This window comes from Phyllopteryx taeniolatus, chromosome 2 (genome assembly GCF_024500385.1).
Source record: "Phyllopteryx taeniolatus isolate TA_2022b chromosome 2, UOR_Ptae_1.2, whole genome shotgun sequence".
Taxonomy (NCBI): Eukaryota; Metazoa; Chordata; class Actinopteri; order Syngnathiformes; family Syngnathidae; genus Phyllopteryx; species Phyllopteryx taeniolatus.
Genome location: NC_084503.1, coordinates 4661289 through 4682413, shown reverse-complemented (window position 1 = coordinate 4682413; position 21125 = coordinate 4661289). Strand labels below are relative to the sequence as shown.

At 42.1% G+C, this 21125-nt stretch overlaps 1 protein-coding gene across 3 annotated transcripts in view; it reads left to right on the top strand.

The window, feature by feature from the left end:
- The window catches only part of rnf111 (ring finger protein 111), a 37628-nt gene that overhangs the window by 11533 nt on the left and 4970 nt on the right, over positions 1 to 21125 (top strand). For 2 of the 3 annotated variants that reach the window (XM_061754712.1, XM_061754701.1), the window contains exons 3-8: positions 6175 to 6307; positions 14215 to 14369; positions 17700 to 17897; positions 18145 to 18521; positions 19395 to 19635; positions 19740 to 20097. In XM_061754712.1, coding sequence (XP_061610696.1) covers positions 6175 to 6307; positions 14215 to 14369; positions 17700 to 17897; positions 18145 to 18521; positions 19395 to 19635; positions 19740 to 20097 — 1462 coding nt within the window. The remainder of the gene's footprint in view (positions 1 to 6174; positions 6308 to 14214; positions 14370 to 17699; positions 17898 to 18144; positions 18522 to 19394; positions 19636 to 19739; positions 20098 to 21125) is intronic. The other variant, XM_061754721.1, reaches the window with a different exon arrangement.

Genomic DNA, 21125 nt, shown 5'->3' with positions numbered 1-21125 from the left:
TAGTTTTCATTTCTTGTCCAAACCTATTTGCAATAGTTACCGTCCAGGCTGTAAGATCAGTGTTGGATTTGTAATCACATGAACGGCTCACCAGAGTCCCAGTTAGTTGCAGAGGGTGCTAAGCAGCAGTGCTCAAGGGACAATCCGAATACAAATCCCATTTGGGAATCATGAACTTCATTTGCATGCCAAGTCGCTTACTATTGTACACTTAAACGCCATCGCTGTGCAAAACAAATTATGATTTTCTAGCTAAGGGAAGGCAGTTTTCTTTGTATAACACACTTCATACAAAAGGTAAATAAATGTGCTTTACGTGATTAAAAAGTAAAAAGCATTTAACAAAGAGCAAAAGTGTTTTTTTTTTGTTTTTTTTTAAAGTGCAGAAATAATAGACCGCTTACTAAAAATTTTAAAAGAACATACACTGCAGGTAAATTATTGAGAAATTATTTTAAAATGCTTTAAAATGCTCTAATCACATATGGCTGTTAATTTTGCTATAAAATCTTTCAGTTCTTTGTGCATATAACCTATCAGACAAAACATGGATGACATGGACTTTCTGACATAAACCATTTTGTCCCAGCACCATAGTGTTTCTGCTTAGCTAGTGCATAGTGCTTGTCTGTGTTTGTGCGGCGGGAGTATCTTTGCCTTTTTCGCCCTCCTATTTTCACACTCTCAGCAGTAATGGTAAGTACAGCATCTTATTTTTTTATTTTCATTTCTTTATACGAAGTGTTAACCTTTCCTGCTACCGTCACCTGACCGTGGTCGGGAGACGCAAGGGTTAACTCCCTTCTCTCGTTGCACAGCTGAGCTCGGTGGCGGCAACAATAAAGGCACGAAGCACCGATTTGCTGCTTTATTACATTCAACGTCAACGGGTCCTCCGCTAATCGCTACTCTTCCCGGGTCGCCGTCACTACACTTGCTACTGTACGCACTCGCACCGGCGCGCACTCCTTCCTCCTTCGCAGTCCCGTCTCACTCACACATCGACCCACACGCCCACACACACTGCGCTTGCTGTCACAATCACGTGGGACAATACCCGTAACAGAAGTATTTCGACGTAAATTACGACTTTAACGGTGAAATCCGACTTGCGCGGAAAATCGTGTTACGTTGCCAGCGTAGGAACAGAACTCGTTCGTAAATCGAGGACTTCCTGGATCTGAATATTTCTATCCTAGCTCGAGTTAGTTCTGTAACAGAGACATAATAGTCACAAAAAACACTATCTAGCCAGTCAAGTTATGTCAAAGTGAATAATGCATGACCTCAAAAAATATTTATAGAATATATTTATGCTTATATACAGTGGGGCAAAAAAGTATTTAGTCAGCCACAAATTGTGCAAGTTCTCCGACTTAAAAAGATGAGAGAGGCCTGTCATCTTCATCATAGGTATACCTCACCTAGGAGAGACAAAATGAGAAAAAAAATCCAGAAAATCACTTTTTAATTAATTAATTTTATTTATTTATTTATTTTATATAAAGAATTGAATAGCAAATTATGGTGGAAAATAAGTATTTGGCCACCTACAAACAAACAAGATTTCTGGCTCTCAGAGACCTGTAACCTCTTCTGCAAGAGGCTCCTCTGTCCTCCACTCGTTACCTGTATTAATAGCACCTGTTTGAACTTGAGTATAAAAGACCTGCAGAGAGCTGCGACCAAAGTAACAAAGGCTGCCATCAGTAACACGCTATGCCGCCAGGGACTCAAATCCTGCAGTGCCAGATGTGTCCCCCTGCTTAAGCCAATACATGTCCAGGCCCGTCTGAAGTTTGCTAGAGTGCATTTGGATGATCCCTGAGAGGATTGGGAGAATGTCATATGGTCAGATGAAACCAAAATATAACTTTTTGGTAAAAACACAACTTGTCGTGTTTGGAGTTGAAAGTCTGTGTTGCCCAGTGACAGCCCCAAAACATCACTTCTCAAGAGGAGATCTTCATGGAGGTATGGGCCAAAATACCAGCAACAGCGTGTGAAAATCTTGTGAAGACTTACAGAAAACGTTTGACCTCTGTCATTGTCAACAAAGGGTATATAAGTATTGATATTAACTTTTGTTATTGACCAAATACTTAGTTACCACCATAATTTGCTAATAAATTCTTTAAAAATCCATCAGTGATTTTCTGGATGTTTTTTGTTTTTGTTTTTTGTTTTTGGTCCTGTTTGGCTGTTAGGTCAAGCAGAATGGAAAATCTGTATCCCTTTTATGCCGGAACAGTTTTACTGTCACAGTGGAGTTTTTAAGCTTCCGCTGTGGTTTCTTGGTATTATATCCATCCATTTTCTGAGCCGCTTCTCCTCACTAGGGTCGCGGGCGTGCTTGATCCTATCCCAGCTATCATCGGGCACGAGGCGGGGTACACCCTGAACTGGTTGTCAGGCAATCGCAGGGCACATACAAACAAACAACCATCCGCACTCACATTCAATTACACAGGGCAATTTAGAGTTGTCAGTTATCCTACCATGCATGTTTATGGGATGTGGGAGGAAACCGGAGTGTCCGGAGAAAACCCACGCAGTCACGGGGAGAACATGTAGTAGTCTTAGTATTATAATTGAAGTTTATTGAGAATCGGAGTCAATCGGTCGAACAGAACAAAGTTTCTAGAGTGGAGAGCGAAACAAAGACAAAAGACAAAGCACTAATTGTAAACAGGATGAGAGAAGTAAGTCATTACATTATCAGAATCATCTTTATTTTGCCAAGTATGTCCAAAAAACACAAGGAATTTGTCTCCTGTAGTTGGAGCAACTCTAGTACGACAACAGACATTCAATTGACGGAGAATACCTTTGAGACAGAAAGACATTGAGAAAAACACTGAGCAATAAAAGGTTGCTAGTAATTTGGTAATGCCGGTAAAAAAATATTTTTTGACAATTGTGTAAAATGATGCATAGTCCTGTAGCAATTAGAACAGTTTGAATAACTAATATAGCAATAGTCCGGTGCAATGACCATTGTGCAAAGGGTGCCGAGACTTCAAGGAATGTATGCAGTTTAAAGTGACGAGTAGTGCGATAATCTGGGACAATGTCGATTGTGCAAATGTTGCAGATACTCCTCAGTCAGTGTGCAAGTGGTGCAGATGCTACTCTGGCATGAGTGGCCAGTATTGGTCAACAACAGTAGATGTGCAGCGTGGCGAGACTACCACAGTGAATGCACGAAAACAAACTCAAGACAAAGAATTGGCAGCATGTTGCAATGGAATTGTAAGTTCGCTGTTTAAGAAGTTGATGGCAAGAGGGAAGAAGCTGTTTTAATGTCTGCTAGTTTTAGTTTGCATTGTTCGGTAGCGCCTACCTGAGTGAAGGAGCTGGAAGAGCTGGTGACCAGGATGTGAAGGGTCCAAGAGGATTTTGCATGCTCTTGTCTTAGTTCTAGCAGCGTGCAAGTCCTCAAGGGTGGGTAGGGGGGTACCGACAATCTTTTCAGCAGTTTTGATTGTCCGTTGCAGTCGGAGTTTGTCCTTTTTTGTAGCAGCACCAAACCAGACTATGATGGAAGAACGCAGGACTGATTCGATGACCGCTGTGTAGAACTGCCTCAACAGCTCCTGTGGCAGGCCGTGCTTCCTCAGAAACTGCAGGAAGTATATCCTCTGCTGGGCCTTTTTGAGAACGGAGTTGATGTTGATCGCCCACTTCAGCTCCTGAGAGACTGTAATTCCCAGGAACTTGAATGTCTCGACGGTTGACACAAGGCAGTTGGAGAGCGTGAGGTGCAGCTGTGGCGAAGGATGCCTCCTGAAGTCCACGATAATTTCTACAGTCTTGAGCGTGTTCAGCTCCAGGATGTGTCGGCAGCACCGCAGCTCCAACCGCTCCACTTCCTGTCGATATGCAGACTCGTCACCGTCTTTGATGAGGGCGATGACGGTGGTGTCATCTACAAACTTCGGGAGTTTGACAGCCGGGTGCGTTGAGATGCAGTTGTTCGTGTAGAGAGAGAAGAGTAGCGGAGAGAGGACACAACCTTGGGGTGGCCCAGTGCTGATGCTGCGTGTGGATGAGGTCGCCTCCCGCAGCCTCACCTGCTGTGTCCTGCCCGTCAGAAAGCTGTAAATCCACTGGCAGATGCTGGGCGAGACGCTGAGTTGGAGAAGCTTGGCGGAAAGGAGTTCAGGGATGATGGTTCTGAACGCAGAGCTGAATTCCACAAACAGGATCCTCGCGTCGGTCCCCGTGCTGTCTGGGTGTTATAGGATGAAGTGCATACCCATGTTGACTGCATCATCCGAAGACCTGTTTGCTCGGTAGGCAAACTGCAGGGGGTCCAGCAGGGGACCTGTGACGCTCTTGAGGTGGTCCAGCACGAGGCTTTCAAAGGACTTCATGACCACAGATGTCAAGGCGACAGGCCTGTAATCATTCAGACCCGAGTTTGCAGGTTTCTTGGGGACTGGGATGATTGTGGAGCGTTTGAAACAGGATGTTACTTAGCACAGTTCCAAAGATCTGTTGAAGATCTGTGTGAAGACTGGAGCGAGCTGGTCCGCGCAGACTTTGAGGCAGGATGGGGACACAAGGTCTGGGCCTGCCGCTTTGTTAATCTTTTTTTGTTTGAAGATGCGTCTCACATCCTGTTCGTGGATGGTTAACGCAGAAGTCAGAGGTGGGATTGTTGTCGGTGGTGCGGCTGGGAGGGTGTGGGGTGTGAAAGTGTCTAAAACAGTGAAACATTAAATATGAGTGTTGCATGGGGCTGTAGTGCTGCAGCCTGTGAAGGAAGGACAGGACAAGATAGAACAGGACAAGGACTGGAGAAGAAGCATGCAGGACAAGGGTCGTGAACACGGCTGTACAACTGAAGTGTGGTGGGATTAATTATGTAAATTATAAAAGTCTACAGAACGAGAGTATAAGTGAGGGGATACACAAGCGATTTGGATATTCATGAGTTATTTGTCGCAATAAGTCCGTGGCCCCACACCCAGTGAAAGAGTCCCAGGGGTGTGTGCCTGCGTATACATGCAAGTGAATTGACACCGTTTTACATGCACAAAGACTGACAGAAGTGTCCTGTAATTGCTGTGCCCGCACCGCGGAGGCTGAGGACCCCACGCAATCAATCGAGGGGCGGGATCGGGCGCAGGGGTCCACCGAAAGCAGCCCGGTGGATGGGACACGTCCCACACTGAGGGACGCAGGGCGGTCCGCCCCACCCAGTCGCCCCGACAACTGGCCACCCAGTGGGGGATGCAGGGACCCAATGCCACCCACCACCCGCAGGGCCCGCGATGCAGCCAGTCCCCGCCCAGCCAGAGTGGTGTGGTGCATTAAAATCTGGAGAGGTCAGGGGGCAAGGTTAAGAGGTCAGGGGGCAAGGCTGCCGGGCACTGCTACCTAACTGCCAAATCCCTCCCATCCATGACCCACCGCCCTCCAGAGATGGGTGTATGTGGTGCATTAAAACGTAGGAAGTGTGTGTAATGCATTTAAAATCCAGGGGGGCAGGCAGCGAGATTTTCCCTCCCCTCCCAAACCAGGCAGGGAAAAAAAAAACACAGCAGGCCCCACAACCCGCAGGGGACCGCCTGGCTCCCCCACGGGAAGAGGAAGAGGTGATTGCAGCGGGACGCAAGGAACAAAGAGAAGAGGAGGACGCAGGCCCGAGGAGTGACAAGGGGGCCCCACCAGCAGCCAGAGCGGGGGACCCAGGCGAGTGCTTGCCGGCACCGCCCCAGCACCCAAGGAACATGTGCGAGACACCATCACACCACCAATACTCCCCAGGAGGTCGCCCCAGTGGTTCCCCTGTGAGAGCCAGAAATCAAACAAAATTTTTTGTAGGTTACCAAATACTTTCTTTCCACCATAATTTGCTTTTAAATTCTTAAAAAAAGAAATAAAATCAGACAGTGATTTTCTGGATTTTTTTTTTCTTTTTTTCCCCTCTCTCATTTTGTCTCTTATAGGTGAGGTATACCTATGATGAAAATTACAGGCCTCACTCATCTTTTTCAGTGGGAGAACGCACACTATTGGGGGCTGACTAAATACTTTTTTTGCCCCACTGTAATATATATTTATATATATAACATTTATTTAACAATGTGTTTGAGACTAAATGAGCTGATTCCGAAAGCTGTCATTGTATCCTCATGTATGTCATGTTCCTGTCAATGTGCGCAGGTGCTCTGGATGAAGACGTGGTGGTGATTGAGGCTACTCCAGCTCCAGCACCTGTTGTCCCTGCCAGCGAGGAGATCAATGTCACCTCAACAGACAGTGAGGTGGAGATCGTCACAGTTGGAGATGGTTTCAGGTAGGCAATATTTTATTTTCAACTTTGAGAAAATCCCTTAGTTTATTTGAGAATCGTTGGCTAAACAGGTGGGCCGGATGCATCTTGCCTCAGCCTGTGTTGCTGCCTGTATAGTATAATTCAGAATATTTATAAACAGTAGGCGCCAGAATACGTCAGAGTGGCAGAAAGCAAGCGACTTCGACTGGCCTGAAAAGATCCAGCAGCCTCCTGTCGAGAGAGTCAAAAACATTGTCAGTCATCTGAAACAATGACAAAAACCTGTTTGGGTTGAACCGCCAGATATACAATGGTGCCTTGAATAACCCAATTTAAGAGTTTTTCAAGATGCAAGCTGTCGTATCAGTATCAAGCTCAGTGTATGTGAAGGTTTGTATTACACTGCCCCCTGGGGGCCAAGTCTTTCACACCAGAAGGAGCAGCACAATCTCCATTAAATTGAAGCAAAGACAAATGTGGCAAAAATTGCTTAATTTCTTTACCTTCCATTTAATTATGTCATTACTGTTTGCTTTTATGAAGAACAATATTATGTAGTGCTGTCCACAGTATGCGGACAGTCTCTTGACCAGACCCGGAAAACAGGTTAGCGGACTTGCTGTGTATGTCGCAATAACTAGCATAACAACAGTTTAATGTCATGATGGTTTAAATCCGACCTGACTGATAAGGTAAATAGCATTTCCATTCGTTTTAATGAGGAAAGATGTAGTCAGATACGATTGTTTTGAGGTACGAGCGTTGTCAACGTCAGTTGTGGTGAGCTGGAGAGACAGAGTAGAGGGACAAATGGGAGAACAGAGAGAAAACAGGATAAAGGGCTTGAGCATCCAGGGAAGGGACGAAAGAACAATGGACACGACGACAGCTGTATCAACAACAGTTGTAGTCCCATGACGACAGCAACGACGATGATACCGGTCCGCCCCTCACACCACCATCCCTGGCATCACCACCGTCGATACCAAGCAGATCAATGTGAAGGATAAAAAGAAGTGGAAGAAAAAGGAAAGTTTGGTGCATCAAGGGAGATTACTTGGTATAGTAGCATGCGAGCAGCCTAAGGCTGCATCTATGAAGACCAAGGATAAGGCATTTCATTTATTGCGTTGTCCTGAATTATGTATTTAGCCAAACTAAGTTGGAATTTCCACACTGGGTTTCCCTTATAAGCAGTTTACCTCTCGCAGCATCATCTTTTCATCTTTTTCCCATAACACCAATCAATCTTTCAAGCCATTTACCTTGTTTTCTGAATTGGCAGAGGCCTTAGTCAAATGCCAGAAGGGTTCATTTACCAGTGGAGCCATCGGAGAACGCTTCGGCTTTGACACCCGGGAGAACGTGTGATGTCATGGTTAATTGTCCTATATTATTTTTGTTTCTGTTAACTCAGGAACCATTTTGGTTTAGTGAAAATGGCGAGGCAATTATGGATTTCCCCATGCTTATTGATGACAAAGCAACTTCATATTATCCCAGTTGTGGGGAACGGGACTACTACATTTTCCCCAGGGAGCACCTCTTTCCAATGAATACATGTTGTTCAGTGTGGTGGCTGTTTTGTTGATGCTGCTCCCTGGCTAAGCAATGCATGAAGAGAACATTCCAGTGTTTCAGCAGTACACAGTGGGAGGCTTTCGAGCGATGTCCTGGCCAGATCGTAGCGGGTTACAACAAACAGTGTAGTCGATATGAATCAATAATAAACATACTTGATCAGTTCCTGTTCTCATGATAAAGTTGAGCTCAGGACATGAATGTTGACACAAAATTGTTTATCAGCTTGACTGTGACTCTAAAAGCACAATGTTGATTATATTACCATTTGAAAATTATGCTTTCATATTTAACGGTTTCATTTAGAAACTATTCTACTTTATTCTAGAATTGGAAATATAGTTGGATCTGGTATTACATAGGCATTTTGTAGAAAAGTTGCAATGTGATGTTCTAAACGTGAAATACGGGAAAATCATTATTTTACAAGCCTAAGAGGTCTGGTTAACCTTGTTCATCTTATTGTGTTTGTCCATTATATTGCCTCTAAAATGTATATTCTAGCAACAAATGATTGAATAACAGACTTGAAAGTAGAAGTCTACTACAAAGAGCAGCAAATCAGTGTTACTACATACAATTTTTAAAAAACTTATTTGGTGACAAAAAGCAAGTGTATACTGTCAGTGTTCAATTATATGGACTCTTAACCTTTTTGTCACAGAAGAGTAGAGAACAATTGTGTTTGAAGCTTACCTTCTAAGGGCATGTCTGAAAGATGAGAAGTCATGTGGCATTTTACAAAATGGCTGTAATTATCTTGATGAAATATGCTGACATTATGTCTCATCATCTTCTTTCTTGGATGTTCTATTGTTTTTATTGGTCGCTGAGGTTAGCATTTTTTTCGAGTCTGTGTTTGATTTCAAAGTGTTGACCCAAATTGTATTCCAATAGCAACAATATCTCGTAGAAGGGAGGCTGTACTGGTTTGCCGCAAATTTCCATTGCTGTCATATATTTTTTATTCTTGCCAGCTCTGGTACCCTTCTGTGGTGGCACCATGAAGAAAAACAGAGAAAATCTAAATCACGCTTTGTATGATGAGTTAATTCTGTCTAGACCATACTTGTAGGCTTTGCCAGCCACCCCCCCCCCCCCCCCCCCCCATTCCACTAGTGCTCATGTTTACAGTGAAATGTTGTCCTCTATGCTTCACCCCTCCCATCCTCAGGGGTTTATGGTGGCAAACAGATATTTACAAAATAATCCCTTCCCTTGTGGATGTTACTCTGCCCTGGGAGGAGCTGAGGAGCCTGGCCAATTACAGTATCGTCTTCTGCATACCACTCGCACAACTTTGACCTTTTGTGTTTGTATGCGTTTGTTATTCAACCCCAATTCCAATGAAGTTGGGACGTTGTGTTAAACACAAATAAAAACAGAATACAATGATTGGCAAATCATGTTTCATCTATATTTAATTGAATTCACTACAAAGACAATATATTTAATGTTCAAACTGATAAACTTTATTGTTTTTAGCAAATAATCATTAACTTGGAATTTTATGGCTGCAACGCGTTCCAAAAAAGCTGGGACAGGTGGCAAAAAAGACTGAGAAAGTTGAGGAATACTCATCCAACACCTGTTTGGAACATCCCACAGGTGAACAGGCTAATTGGGAACAGGTGGGTGCCATGATTGGGTATAAAAGGAGGTTTCCTGAATTGATCAGTCATTCACAAGCAAAGATGGGGCGGGGTTCACCTCTTTGTAAACAAGTGCGTGAGATGATAGTCGAACAGTTTAAGGACAATGTTTCTCAATGTACAATTGCAAGGAATTTAGGGATTTCATCATCTACGGTCCATAACATCATCAAAAGGTTCAGAAAATCTGGAGAAATAACTGCATGTAAGCGGCAAGGCCGAAAACCAACATTGAATGCCCGTGACCTTCGATCTGTCAGGCGGCACTGCATCAAAAACCGACATCAATGTCTCAAGGATATCACCACATGGGTTCAGGAACACTTCAGAAAACCAATGTCAGTAAATACAGTTCGGCACTACATGCGTAAGTGCAACTTGAAACTCTACTATGCAAAGCAAAAGCCATTTATCAACAACACCCAGAAGAGAGAGAGACTTCTCTGGCCCCGAGCTCATCTAAGATGGACTGATGAAAAGTGGAAAAGTGTTCTGTGGTCCGACGAGTCTACATTTCAAATTGTATTTGGAAATTGTGGACGTTTTGTCCTCCGGGCTAAAGAGGAAAAGAACCATCTGGACTGTTATGGATGCAAAGTTCAAAAGCCAGCATCTGTGATGGTATGGGGCTGTGTTAGTGCCAATGGCTGGGTAACTTACACATCTGGGAAGGCACCATTAATGCTGAAAGGTACATACAGGTTTTGGAGAAGCATGCTGCCATCCAAGCAATGTCTTTTTCATGGACACCCCTGCTTATTTCAGCAAGACAATGCCAAACCACATTCTGCACGTGTTACAACAGCGTGGCTTTGTAGTAAAAGAGTGCGCGTACTAGACTGGCCTCCCTGCAGTCCAGACCTGTCTCCCATTGAAAATGTGTGGCGCATTATGAAGCGTAAAATACAACAACGGAGACCCCGGACTGCTGAACAGCTGAAGCTGTACATCAAGGAAGAATGGGAAAGAATTCCACCTACAAAGCTTCAACAATTAGTGTCCTCAGTTCCCAAACATTTATTGAATGTTGTTAAAAGAAAAGGTGATATAACACAGTGGTAAACATGACCCTGTCCCAGCTTTTTGGGAACGTGTTGCAGCCATTAAATTCCAAGTTAATGATTATTTGCTAAAAACAATAGTTTATCAGTTTGAACATTAAATATCTTGTCTTTGTAGTGTATTCAATTAAATATAGGTTGAACATGATTTGCAAATCATTGTATTCTGTTTTTATTTATGTTTAACACAACGTCCCAACTTCATTGGAATTGGGGTTGTATAAATGAAGTTGGGAAACTTGAATAAACTTAGTATTTTCCATTTTGAATTATGTTTGGTATGTATGAAATTAATTTGATTCAGACAGTATACCTGTTACAATAAACATCTGTTGCACCATTCAGCGTTAAATGAGTCACTTTACACAATTCACACACTTATTTAGTAGGGTAGTCATGTCAGAAGCAGTATAGTTGCAATTTGGCATTGACATTTTCCCTGTACAGCTGCAGGTTGTCAAAGCTCTCATGAGAGTTGTAATGATATTCCCCGACTGCAAAGCTCCATGGCATCTCACTTTACGACACTCCCGTACAGGCTCCTATCTCTCCTCTGCCTTGCTCACCCCTCCTCCCTCTGTTCACTTTTTGGCCCAGTGGGGATAAATGCAGCTATTCCCTGCACACACTCACTCCAGACTGAGAACTCTCAGTATGTGAAAGGAATGTTTTAGAGGAACATTTAAAATAGATGAACGTGAAAGAGCTGAAGATATGGAAATTTTAGGAAACCATTAAGGTGGATATGGAAAGAGGTGTGTAGTAACACACTACATTTCACTCGTTACATTGAGGTACATTCAGTTCGACATATTTGTAGCTCCTGTATCTGTTATTGCTTGCCTGAGCAATTTGTTTTGGTTCTTAGAGAGACTAGTGCCTTACAGAGACTCGTGCCTGTCACGTGACTCTGTTTCACTAATCCAATGTAACCATTATCGTTTGACTCCAATTCACCAATCATACGGAGCCAAGCAGTCTTTTCATCCCCACACAGAAACAAAGTTTTTAAAATGACTCATTTATGTGAAGCACGGCAGACACAACGGAGAAAACAATGGCGTGCGACTCGCAGTCAGAAGCAGCCCATAGCTTCACATTCAATCTATATTATCTTATCGACAAGAAAAAGCATAGACTTTGTCATCTGTGTCTGCCTAAAAATGTCCGCATTTCAGTCTACAAGAGCTCCACTCGTAACTTGAGAAAACATGTAATTTCTGCCTTGAGCCTATTGTAGCAAAGGGAGGTAATTTTATACCATTTGTTTTGGCTGAATTAGACTTTGTTCATGATATATTATGAATATTTAGTAATTGTTTTGATGATATTCTTGCACAGTATCTGAAGTTGCACATTACCATTATATATTTTTGTATCGTTTGGTGGTCATACAAAAAAAAAAAAAAAAAATAAAATCAGAAGTTAGTCACAGTTTACTCAGTAATTGAGTTGTTTTTTTTCACTGAGTACTTTTCCTCATTAATTAAGAGATTCATTTTTACTTGTCATATTTTTCTAAAGTAACACTACTTTAGTATACTTTTTGGCGACTCTACCCACTTCTGAATAAGGAATAATAAATTAATATAAAGGGTAATAATTACAGTGCCATGAAAACGTATTGGCCCCCTTCTCACCCTCCTCACTTTGTTTAAGATCATCAAACAAATGTAAATATGACAAAAGTAACCCAAGTGAACTTAAAATGCTGTTTTAAATGATTTAATTTATTAAGGAAAAAAATATTTAAAATTACCTGGCCCTGTGTGGAAAAAGTAATGGCCCCCTAAACCTAATAACTGGTTGGGCCATCCTCAACAGCAACAACTGAAATCAAGCATTCTCTATAATGGGCAAAGTCTTTCACATCACTGTGGAGATATTTTGTCCCACTTTTCCTTGCAGAATAGTTTGAATTCAGCAAAGACTGGGGGGTTTTGAGGATGAATGGCCTTTTTAAAGTCATGCCACTGCATTTCAATTGGATTCAAGTCTGGACTTCGACTAGGCCACAGCAAAACCCTTATTTATTTTAAATTTATTTTTTAAATTTATTTTAAAGCCATTCAGAAGTTGACTTGCTGGTGCATTTGGATGGTTATCCTGCTGCAGAACTCAAGTGCGCTTCAGCATGAGGACCACAAACTGATTCTCCTTCAGGGCTTTCTGTTAAAGAGCAGAATTCATGGTTCTATCAATCACAGCAAGTTGTCCAGGTCCCGAAGGAGAAAAGCGGCCCAAGACCATCACACTATCACTGTTTGATTGGTGGTATGAAGTTCTTTTTCTTAAATGCTGTGCTACATTTAGGCCAGATGTAATGAGACACACACCGTCCAAAAAGCTCAACTGTTATCGCATTAGTCCATATAATATTCTCCCAAAAGTCTTGGGAATCATTCAGATGTTTTTTTTTGTTGTTGTTTTTTTCAAAAGTAAGACGAGGTTTATGTTCTTTTTGGTCAGCACTGCTTTCTCTGCCATTGAAGCCATTTTTCATTTGTCTCTTCCTTATTGTTGTTTTATGAACACTGGCCTTAACTGAGGCAAGGGAGATCTGGAGTTGTTTAGAAGTTGTCCTGTGTTCCTTTGTGGCCTTCTGTTTGTCATTGCTGTTCTCTTGAGGTAATCTTTGTAGGGCGGCCACTCTTGGAAAGGTTCACCACTGTTCCAGGTTTTCTCCATGTGAAGATAATTGCTCTCCCTATGGTTCGCTGGAATCCTAAACCTTTAGAAATGCCTTTTGTAACCCTTTCCAGACTGATAAATGTCAGTTACTTTATTCCTTAACTGTTCTGGAATTTCTTTGGATCATGTCATTTTGTTGCAGATTTTTTTTTGTGCAACTTGATTTTGTTAGGACAGATTCTGTTCTGATTTCTTGATTGAGCAGGTCTGGAGGTAATCAGGCTTTGGTGTGATCAGGGCAAATTAACCAAAAATTGTGAGTAGCCAAAATTATTTTATGATTTAACAAGGGGGGGTAATTACTTTTTCACACGTTTTAACAGATTTTTGTTTCCCCTAATAAATGAAATCACCATTTAAAAACAGCATTTTAAGTTCACTTGGGTTATATTTGTTTGATATTTACATTTCTTTGATGACCTTAAACATTAAAGTGGAGAAACTATGAAAACATTTAAGAATTTGAGAAGGGACCCAGTATTTCTTCTTGGCGCTGTAAATCGGGTGACAGGAATTCTGGGCTTTGTGATGACAGTCCAGAAAGAAATAATGAGCCCTAGTTTCTGACTAATTGACGTTTTTTTTCTGCACCATCAATTGCCACCATATTACACAAATGGTGGAAGATGTTGATTTCAGTATAATTACAAATGTACATGATATTGCTGAGGTAATTTAGAAGTGCTACATAAACATAGTTTCTACTATTATTTGTTAGCTTTCATCATACCACCAACAAACAAGGGCCAGAAGAGCACAACCTTAAAATGTATGTGTGTCTTTGTACTCAGGATGTTGACTGACTAAATTGTGACATAAGTATTGAATTGTCCAATGCTGTGTTCTTGTCTCCATTCACAGCAAAGCAACCATTGCCATGGAAATGTTAGTGTGCCTTAGGTGAAGGCAATGTGTAATTACCATTATGCCTTTGCCTTTACAGGTCACGCTCATTGGGTGGTCTTGGTAGAATATGGACTAACAGTTGCTCACAGAACCGTCTCCAGGAGCCCCGAGGACGTCACAGACTGTCCACCGTCATCCAGCCGCTGCGTCAAAATTCTGGGGAGGTGGTCGACCTAACTGTTGATGAAGATGGTGAGAAAAACATCAGGCCAGCTCAGTGTTGATCCTCTCCATCCAGAGTCACTTAGAAGCTCAGATACCTCTAAACAGATGACTAGAATGAGTATTTTGAGAAAGCTAATGCAGCTCGTTATGTATTCCCATGGCACCATACACCATTATCATGGTGTGAAAAGGTGACTGAGGCAACATTTTAAAAGCACTTTAAAGGCTCTATATAAATGCAGTCAATTTGGCTTAAAACTGTAAAGACAATTCTATGATAAAATGGTCTCTCTATATCAGACATTTTCCAGCATTCGCACTTTTTGCCATCTACTGAACCGGAATCTTGGATTTTCCAAGTTTAATTGATATTTATTAATTACTTGGACATTGATTTTTTTATTCATATCTAAACCACGTTGTATTAAAGTTCAATGTTGAATGTACTGAGAGGACATTTTATAGAGCTGAGTATGTGAGCAAAATTAATTTGTGAATAAGAAAAGTAGATGGAGTGCACACACCAGAATACTAATGAGATTCTGTCTTCTCCTTGGCTGTTAAGCATCTGCGGACCAGACCAACACACATTCATTCTTCACACACACGCAGGTTCACATTCATGACTGTGAACGTGTGTTTATTTTTTTATATCAGATTTGATATAGCATGGTTGTCTTTCATAAATGGTCATTGTGAAAATGGGTTGGCATGTACACCAACCTGAGTTACGCACCAACATCTTTGCGCATAGATTTGAATGGATTAGCATGTTGTTTGTTTGTTTTTTAATGCTGAATTTCAGCTGAGTTAGGGTAGTTCTTGGAGATGTTTTAGCAACTAACATTTTTGGGACTTTATAAAGATATAGTCTATGTGAAATACATAGGTTGCTCGATTTGCGAGTGAGTGACCCGATTTTCAAGTTTTTGCGACATGAACAATGGCTTGACTGATAATTCTGTTGTTGTTTTGACTTGTAAACAAAAAATGCCATAGACGGGCTAAAGACTAGCTAGCAGTGTTAACAAACCAAAGGAAAGCCAAGCAAATTTATTTACGTAGCCCATTTCATACACAAGGTAACTCAATGTGCTTTATTTCCATGATTAAAAGCATTTAAAAACAAAGGGAAACATGGGGAAAGAAGAAGTTTTTAACCTGGACTTAAAAACATGCACACTTGGGGCTAACGTCACTTCTGTTGGCAACTTATTCCATTTGTGTGGAGCATAATGGCTAAATGCTGCTTCACCATGTTTACTTTGGACTCTGTGCTCCACTATTTGGCCTGAGACTGTCGATCTCAGAGCCCTACTGGGTTTATATTCCATTAGCATTAAATTCATGTATTCAGGACCTAAACTGTTTGGTGATTTATAGACCAGTAGCAGAACTTTAAACTCTATTCTAAAGTTGACTAGAGGCCAGTGTAAAGACTTAGCTGCAGCATTCTCAATGAGCTGCAGCTGTTTAATGCTCTCTTTAGGGAGTCCAGTCAGAAGACCATTACAATAGTCATCTACTTGACATAAAAGCATGGATGAGCTTCGCCTGGTCTGCTTGACACATGCGAGCCTTCACTCTGGATATGTTCTTCAGATGGTAGAAGGCAGTTTTCGTAATTGATTTGATATGATTGTTGAAAGTCAGGTCGGAATCTAACAGAACACCAAGGTTTCGGACTTGGTCTTTGGTTTTTGAAGAGAGTGACTCCAGGTATTTACTAACAGCAATCCTCTTTTCTTTATTGCCAAAAACAATTATCTCAGTTTTATTGTGGTTTAATTGAAGAAGATTTTGGCTCATACTGATATTTGTCAGTTTTAGGCAGTGACACAACACCTCAATTGAACTGTCGTCATCTGGAGATACTGCTAGATATAACTTTGTCATCTGCATAGCTATGATAGTCAAAATTACAGTTCTGACAAATTTGACCCAAGGGTAGCATATACAGGCTGAACAGGAGGGGACCAAGAACTGACCCTTGAGGGACCCCATAGGTCATTGCCATTCGATGAGATTGAACACTTCCAATGGTTACAAAATAGCTCCTTTCCCCCAGGTAGGACCTGAACTATTTAAGTACTGTTCCATTTAGTCCTACCCACGTTTTCAACCTGTTCAGCAGTATATTATCATCTACCGTATCAAAAGCCGCACTGAGGTCCAACAAGACCAGAATTGACACCTTTCCAGAGTCAGTATTCAACCGTATATCATTTAGGACTTTGATAAGAGCAGATTCTGTACTGTGATGAGTTCGGAAACCTGATTGAAATTTGACAAAAAGTCAATTTAAGTTAAAAAAAAATTGCTGAGTTGATTAAAAATAACTTTCTCAACAATCTTTGCTATGAAAGGGAGATTTGAGATGGGTCTATAGCTTGCTAACATGGAAGCATCCAGCGTTCTAGTTTTAATTTTTTTTTTTTTTTTTTTTTTTTTAAACAGCGGCTTAATGGCAGCTACTTTGAGCTTTAGGAAACTCACCTGACTGAAGTGAGCAATTGATTATTTGCTGAAAACCAGCGAGCACGGACTTCGCAATAGCTTTGAAAAAGTCAGATGGTATTGAGTAAAGACAAGCTCGTTGATGGTTTTAAGCTGCTGAATTGTTTTCTCTATAGTTTTTTGGTCAGCTGTATCAAATTCTGACATGGTAATAAAGTTTTTCCTGGGTGGCTTCAGATGTAGTATCATTTTATCATTTTTCTGATTTGCGCTAATATTTAACCTGATGGATTGTATTTTTTCACAAAAATAACAAGCAAATTCATTGCATTTATCTGCTGTTAGGAGTTCTGGAGCCATCTGATTCGGGGAGGTTATGAGCTTCTCAACCACAGCAAACAGAGTGCGAGTATTGTTGAAGTTCTTACTGATGATTTCAGAAAGGTGTTGCTGTCTCGCCTTAACTAACTCTTGGTTAAAATTACAAAGACTTTGTCTGTAGAGGTCATAGTCAATTTGGAATTTAGGTTTTCTCCACCTGCGTACTGCTTTCCTACGAGGGATATTGGAACACAAATGGTGCAGCAACACATGTATACAGGCAATATAACAATACTCACAGGAATATATTCTTTATCCTCCCTGGTTATTGTCAATAAGGAAGTGGCAGTTGGGCAGGTTAGCCACTGGCGCTCAGTACTTATATAGTGGGGGTCTTTGCACATGTTTTCAGCACTTCAAACTTATTTGATACATTTAGAAACAAAACACGAAAATGACTTACAGGGTCTTTAAGATGTGTTTTGAATTACGAGTGTAGTCATGGAGTAAATTAAACTCTTAGGGCTTAGGACAAGGCACCACTGTTTATATTAGAACTGCTCTGGACTCTGTCTTTAGACCTCTCAGTTGTGCCAACAACCTCCGGCAGCATTCACCCTCAAACGGTCAGGTCGTCCTCATCGTCATCTTCCCAGAATGCCTCTACCTCAGAGCTCAATGATGCTGCAGGCCCCTCCACGAGGGGAGGAGGAGGCTCGATACCCGACAGTATGCACACACCGAGGCCGAGCGGCTCGACTCGAACAGCCACAGAGGGTAAGACAGCATGTTGCAACCAGATGCTGTTAGACAGGAATAATGGGGGACTTTTTTTTTCATTTTTTTTTTTTTTTTTTAGTTATTATTATTTTTTTAAACTTAGACTTAAGTCCAAGAATACCTCTCTCCTTCCATTACATACGCCACAGATGTGTTTTATGAAAAGCTCTGTTTTGTTTGTTGCTGCATTGCATTTGGGCGACTGGCCTGCAGCTTGCTTATTCCTCTGCTTTCTTCTCACCAGATGACAGCAGACCAGGTTTGTCAGGTTCCGCAGGAGAAAACGCAGGCACGGCCATGCCCAGGCTGCCGTCGTGCTGTCAACAGCACTCGCCGTGCGGGAGGCCTTCCCCCGGTCATCTGTCCCTCAGCCACTCCCATTCGAGCTGCATGCAGGCCTCATCCTCTCAGGCCAACGGCTCCCAGCACGGTCACGGCAACACGCACCATTTTGTCCTTCACGTCCACCACCCCACACCACAGCCCCCGGGTACCCTGCCTTTCCAAGAGCCTAGCTGTGCTGTGGAAAGGCCCAGTGCACTGCCTGCACCCTGTGCCGGAGTGAGCGGTGGCGCTAGCAGTAGTGGCGGCGGCAACAATGCGACCCATTACCACGACCAGGTAATACTGCATTCACTGCTAACATACGTTAGTATTGAGTGTAGTACTAGTCTGTGTGACTATAGGAAGCCATTTGAGCATTAATTCAGTATCCTTGATATCCAGCTTAAGGTCCTTGTATTAATAGTACGCTCTTTATCCTCACCTGTAAGAACATTTGGTGCACTATTAGAACGACTAGGGCACCCAAGTTTTGCCCCACTGAATTGTCTTGCCTGATTATTTGATTATAAGAGGAGGGGAAAAACACAATCTTGTGCTGATGTAGTCTGCTTGGAAGATTTCAACTACTAGTTTAGTTTTGCAGCAGGGATATCAAATAAATGTTCAAACAGCTTTATGGAAAGAGGTTTGAACATTTATTTGATTATATTTAATATTCAGCTAAAAAGCCATGCAGTAGTACGCTTTGTCCTCACTAGGACAACTTAGCCTATTAATAGGGCAACTATATTTTAATTGACAACTGTGCGCTACTAGTACTACTAGTGACATAAAATTATACTAGTGAACATCTAGCAGATCATGACACTCATAAGAAAATACTTTTCAGAAGGCCAAATCTCGACATTATGACCTAAATTTTTGAACACCCAGTATATGAATTTCAGTTTTGAATTGAAATAATGAAATAAAGGAACTTATGAAAGGAATGATATTCTAATTGGCACGATCCCTGTAGGATGCAATATGGTTACGCAGAATATGAAATTCTGTTGAGCCTTAAGAACCAATCCAGGTATGCAGTAAAAGTACAGCAGTTGCATTGTGGAGTTACCCAGAATTGAAGGGCTTCTTGGTACAGTACACATTCTCAGAGACTGTTATGAAATGTGTTAACAAATTTAAGTTTGTCCCGCTTTCGTCTCACAGCAAAGTCTGCCAGTAGACCTGAGCAACAGTAGTGTTCGAAGCAGCGGGGCTAGTTTCCATGGCAGCACATCGGCCTTTGACCCCTGCTGCCCAGGCTCCACCTCACGGCCTCCTGCGTACGTTTCCCAGGCCACCCCTGGACCCAGCCAGCCAACTGTGGTGGACTCTTTCAGCTCTGGCTTGGTGGCTCAGCCTCAAACACAGCTGCAGCAGCCATGCAGACATTACATACATCCCTCATGTGAGTATAAACTTTATCAAATGTTCCTCTCTGTATTCATTGTTGGATGGTCAGCTTCAGTTGGAAATGTAACATTTCCTTGTATTTATCTCCTATATTTCCAGATGGCTCTCTGGCACGCTCATTGCATCATCAGCCCTCTACTGCCTGCCCTCATTCCCACGGGAACCCCCAACTTACACCTCAGCCCCCTCCACAAGGCGATTATGTCCTTCCCCACAATGTCCACTCCTTTCATCCGCCGCTGCCATCCCACCCATCAGGCCACAGCGTACCCAGTGGCCCTCCTCTAACTGCCCACCACCTCTCCAGTTCCAGCGCCCCCCTGGCCCAGCACCTGCCCGCAGAGCACCAGACCCTGCCGCAACATATGCCACCACTGGGATCAGTTCAGCGGCTCCATCAACACGAAATGTTGCAGAGGATGGAGGTCCAGAGGCGCAGAATGATGCAGCACCCCACGTGAGTGCCACGGTCTTGCATCACGTTAAAAACACACATTGTGTGTTTTATGAACTGTGTCTTTTACACTTTCATATATATACAGTGAGCCTGCTGCAAAAAAAGCTAAAATTCGCAAATAAAAGTTTGTAATTGAGTAAAGATGCTATAAGATGGCAGCAAACCACCTAAAACGGGCAAGACCATAAAGCATTATGCATATAGCATGTACACAATCATGAACCCATGTTACATAAACAACTGTGTGGAATACTTAAAGTATTCAACACAAACAAACCTACTTCACATGAGGCCCATCAATAGTATTAGCTAGCCTATTAGCCTGACATTACACATGGGCAAACAAATATGTGCTCTCGCACTTTACATAAACGGTATTACGGCATTCAACTCACCTTTTGGCATTTGCACACAATAGGAAATATACGGAATAGAGGCAAATTGTAACAGTAAAGTAGGCTACAGGGTCTATTAGTGGCTGCGTTGGGAAAGAAGCAAAAACAAACTTTCATTTTTGACGGTGCATTCAAGGACGTCGACAAAACAGGACACCTCAAACACAAACGAAAAAAAACCTATCACTGAATTAAACCTAACAACAACACCATGTTTCCACCAGATGGTGATATAGTAATCCTTTAGTTGCTTTGGGCTGGACACTAAAACCGAGAATAGACAAGAATTGTAGCAAATAACACAGAATAGGCTAAGCCCCAAAAACAACCGTTAATATGTGAGGGTTCACTGTACAGTGGAACCTCTGAGGTCAAACACAATCCATTATTAACATTATGGCCTCAAAGGGTTTTTCATATAGATATTTACTGTAATTGTGACTACGCTACTGCATCAATATACAGGAGGTCAGTGATAGACAAAACAAATAATAAACAAACTCAAGCACAGTAAAACTTTGCTATATTGAGCTCGTGATTTAGACTGAAATGTTCAGTTTAATTCAGCGATGTGTTTTTCCGTTTGCGTTCGAGTTATTGGCGGAAGGCGGTCCTTGAATGGACCAATTTTAA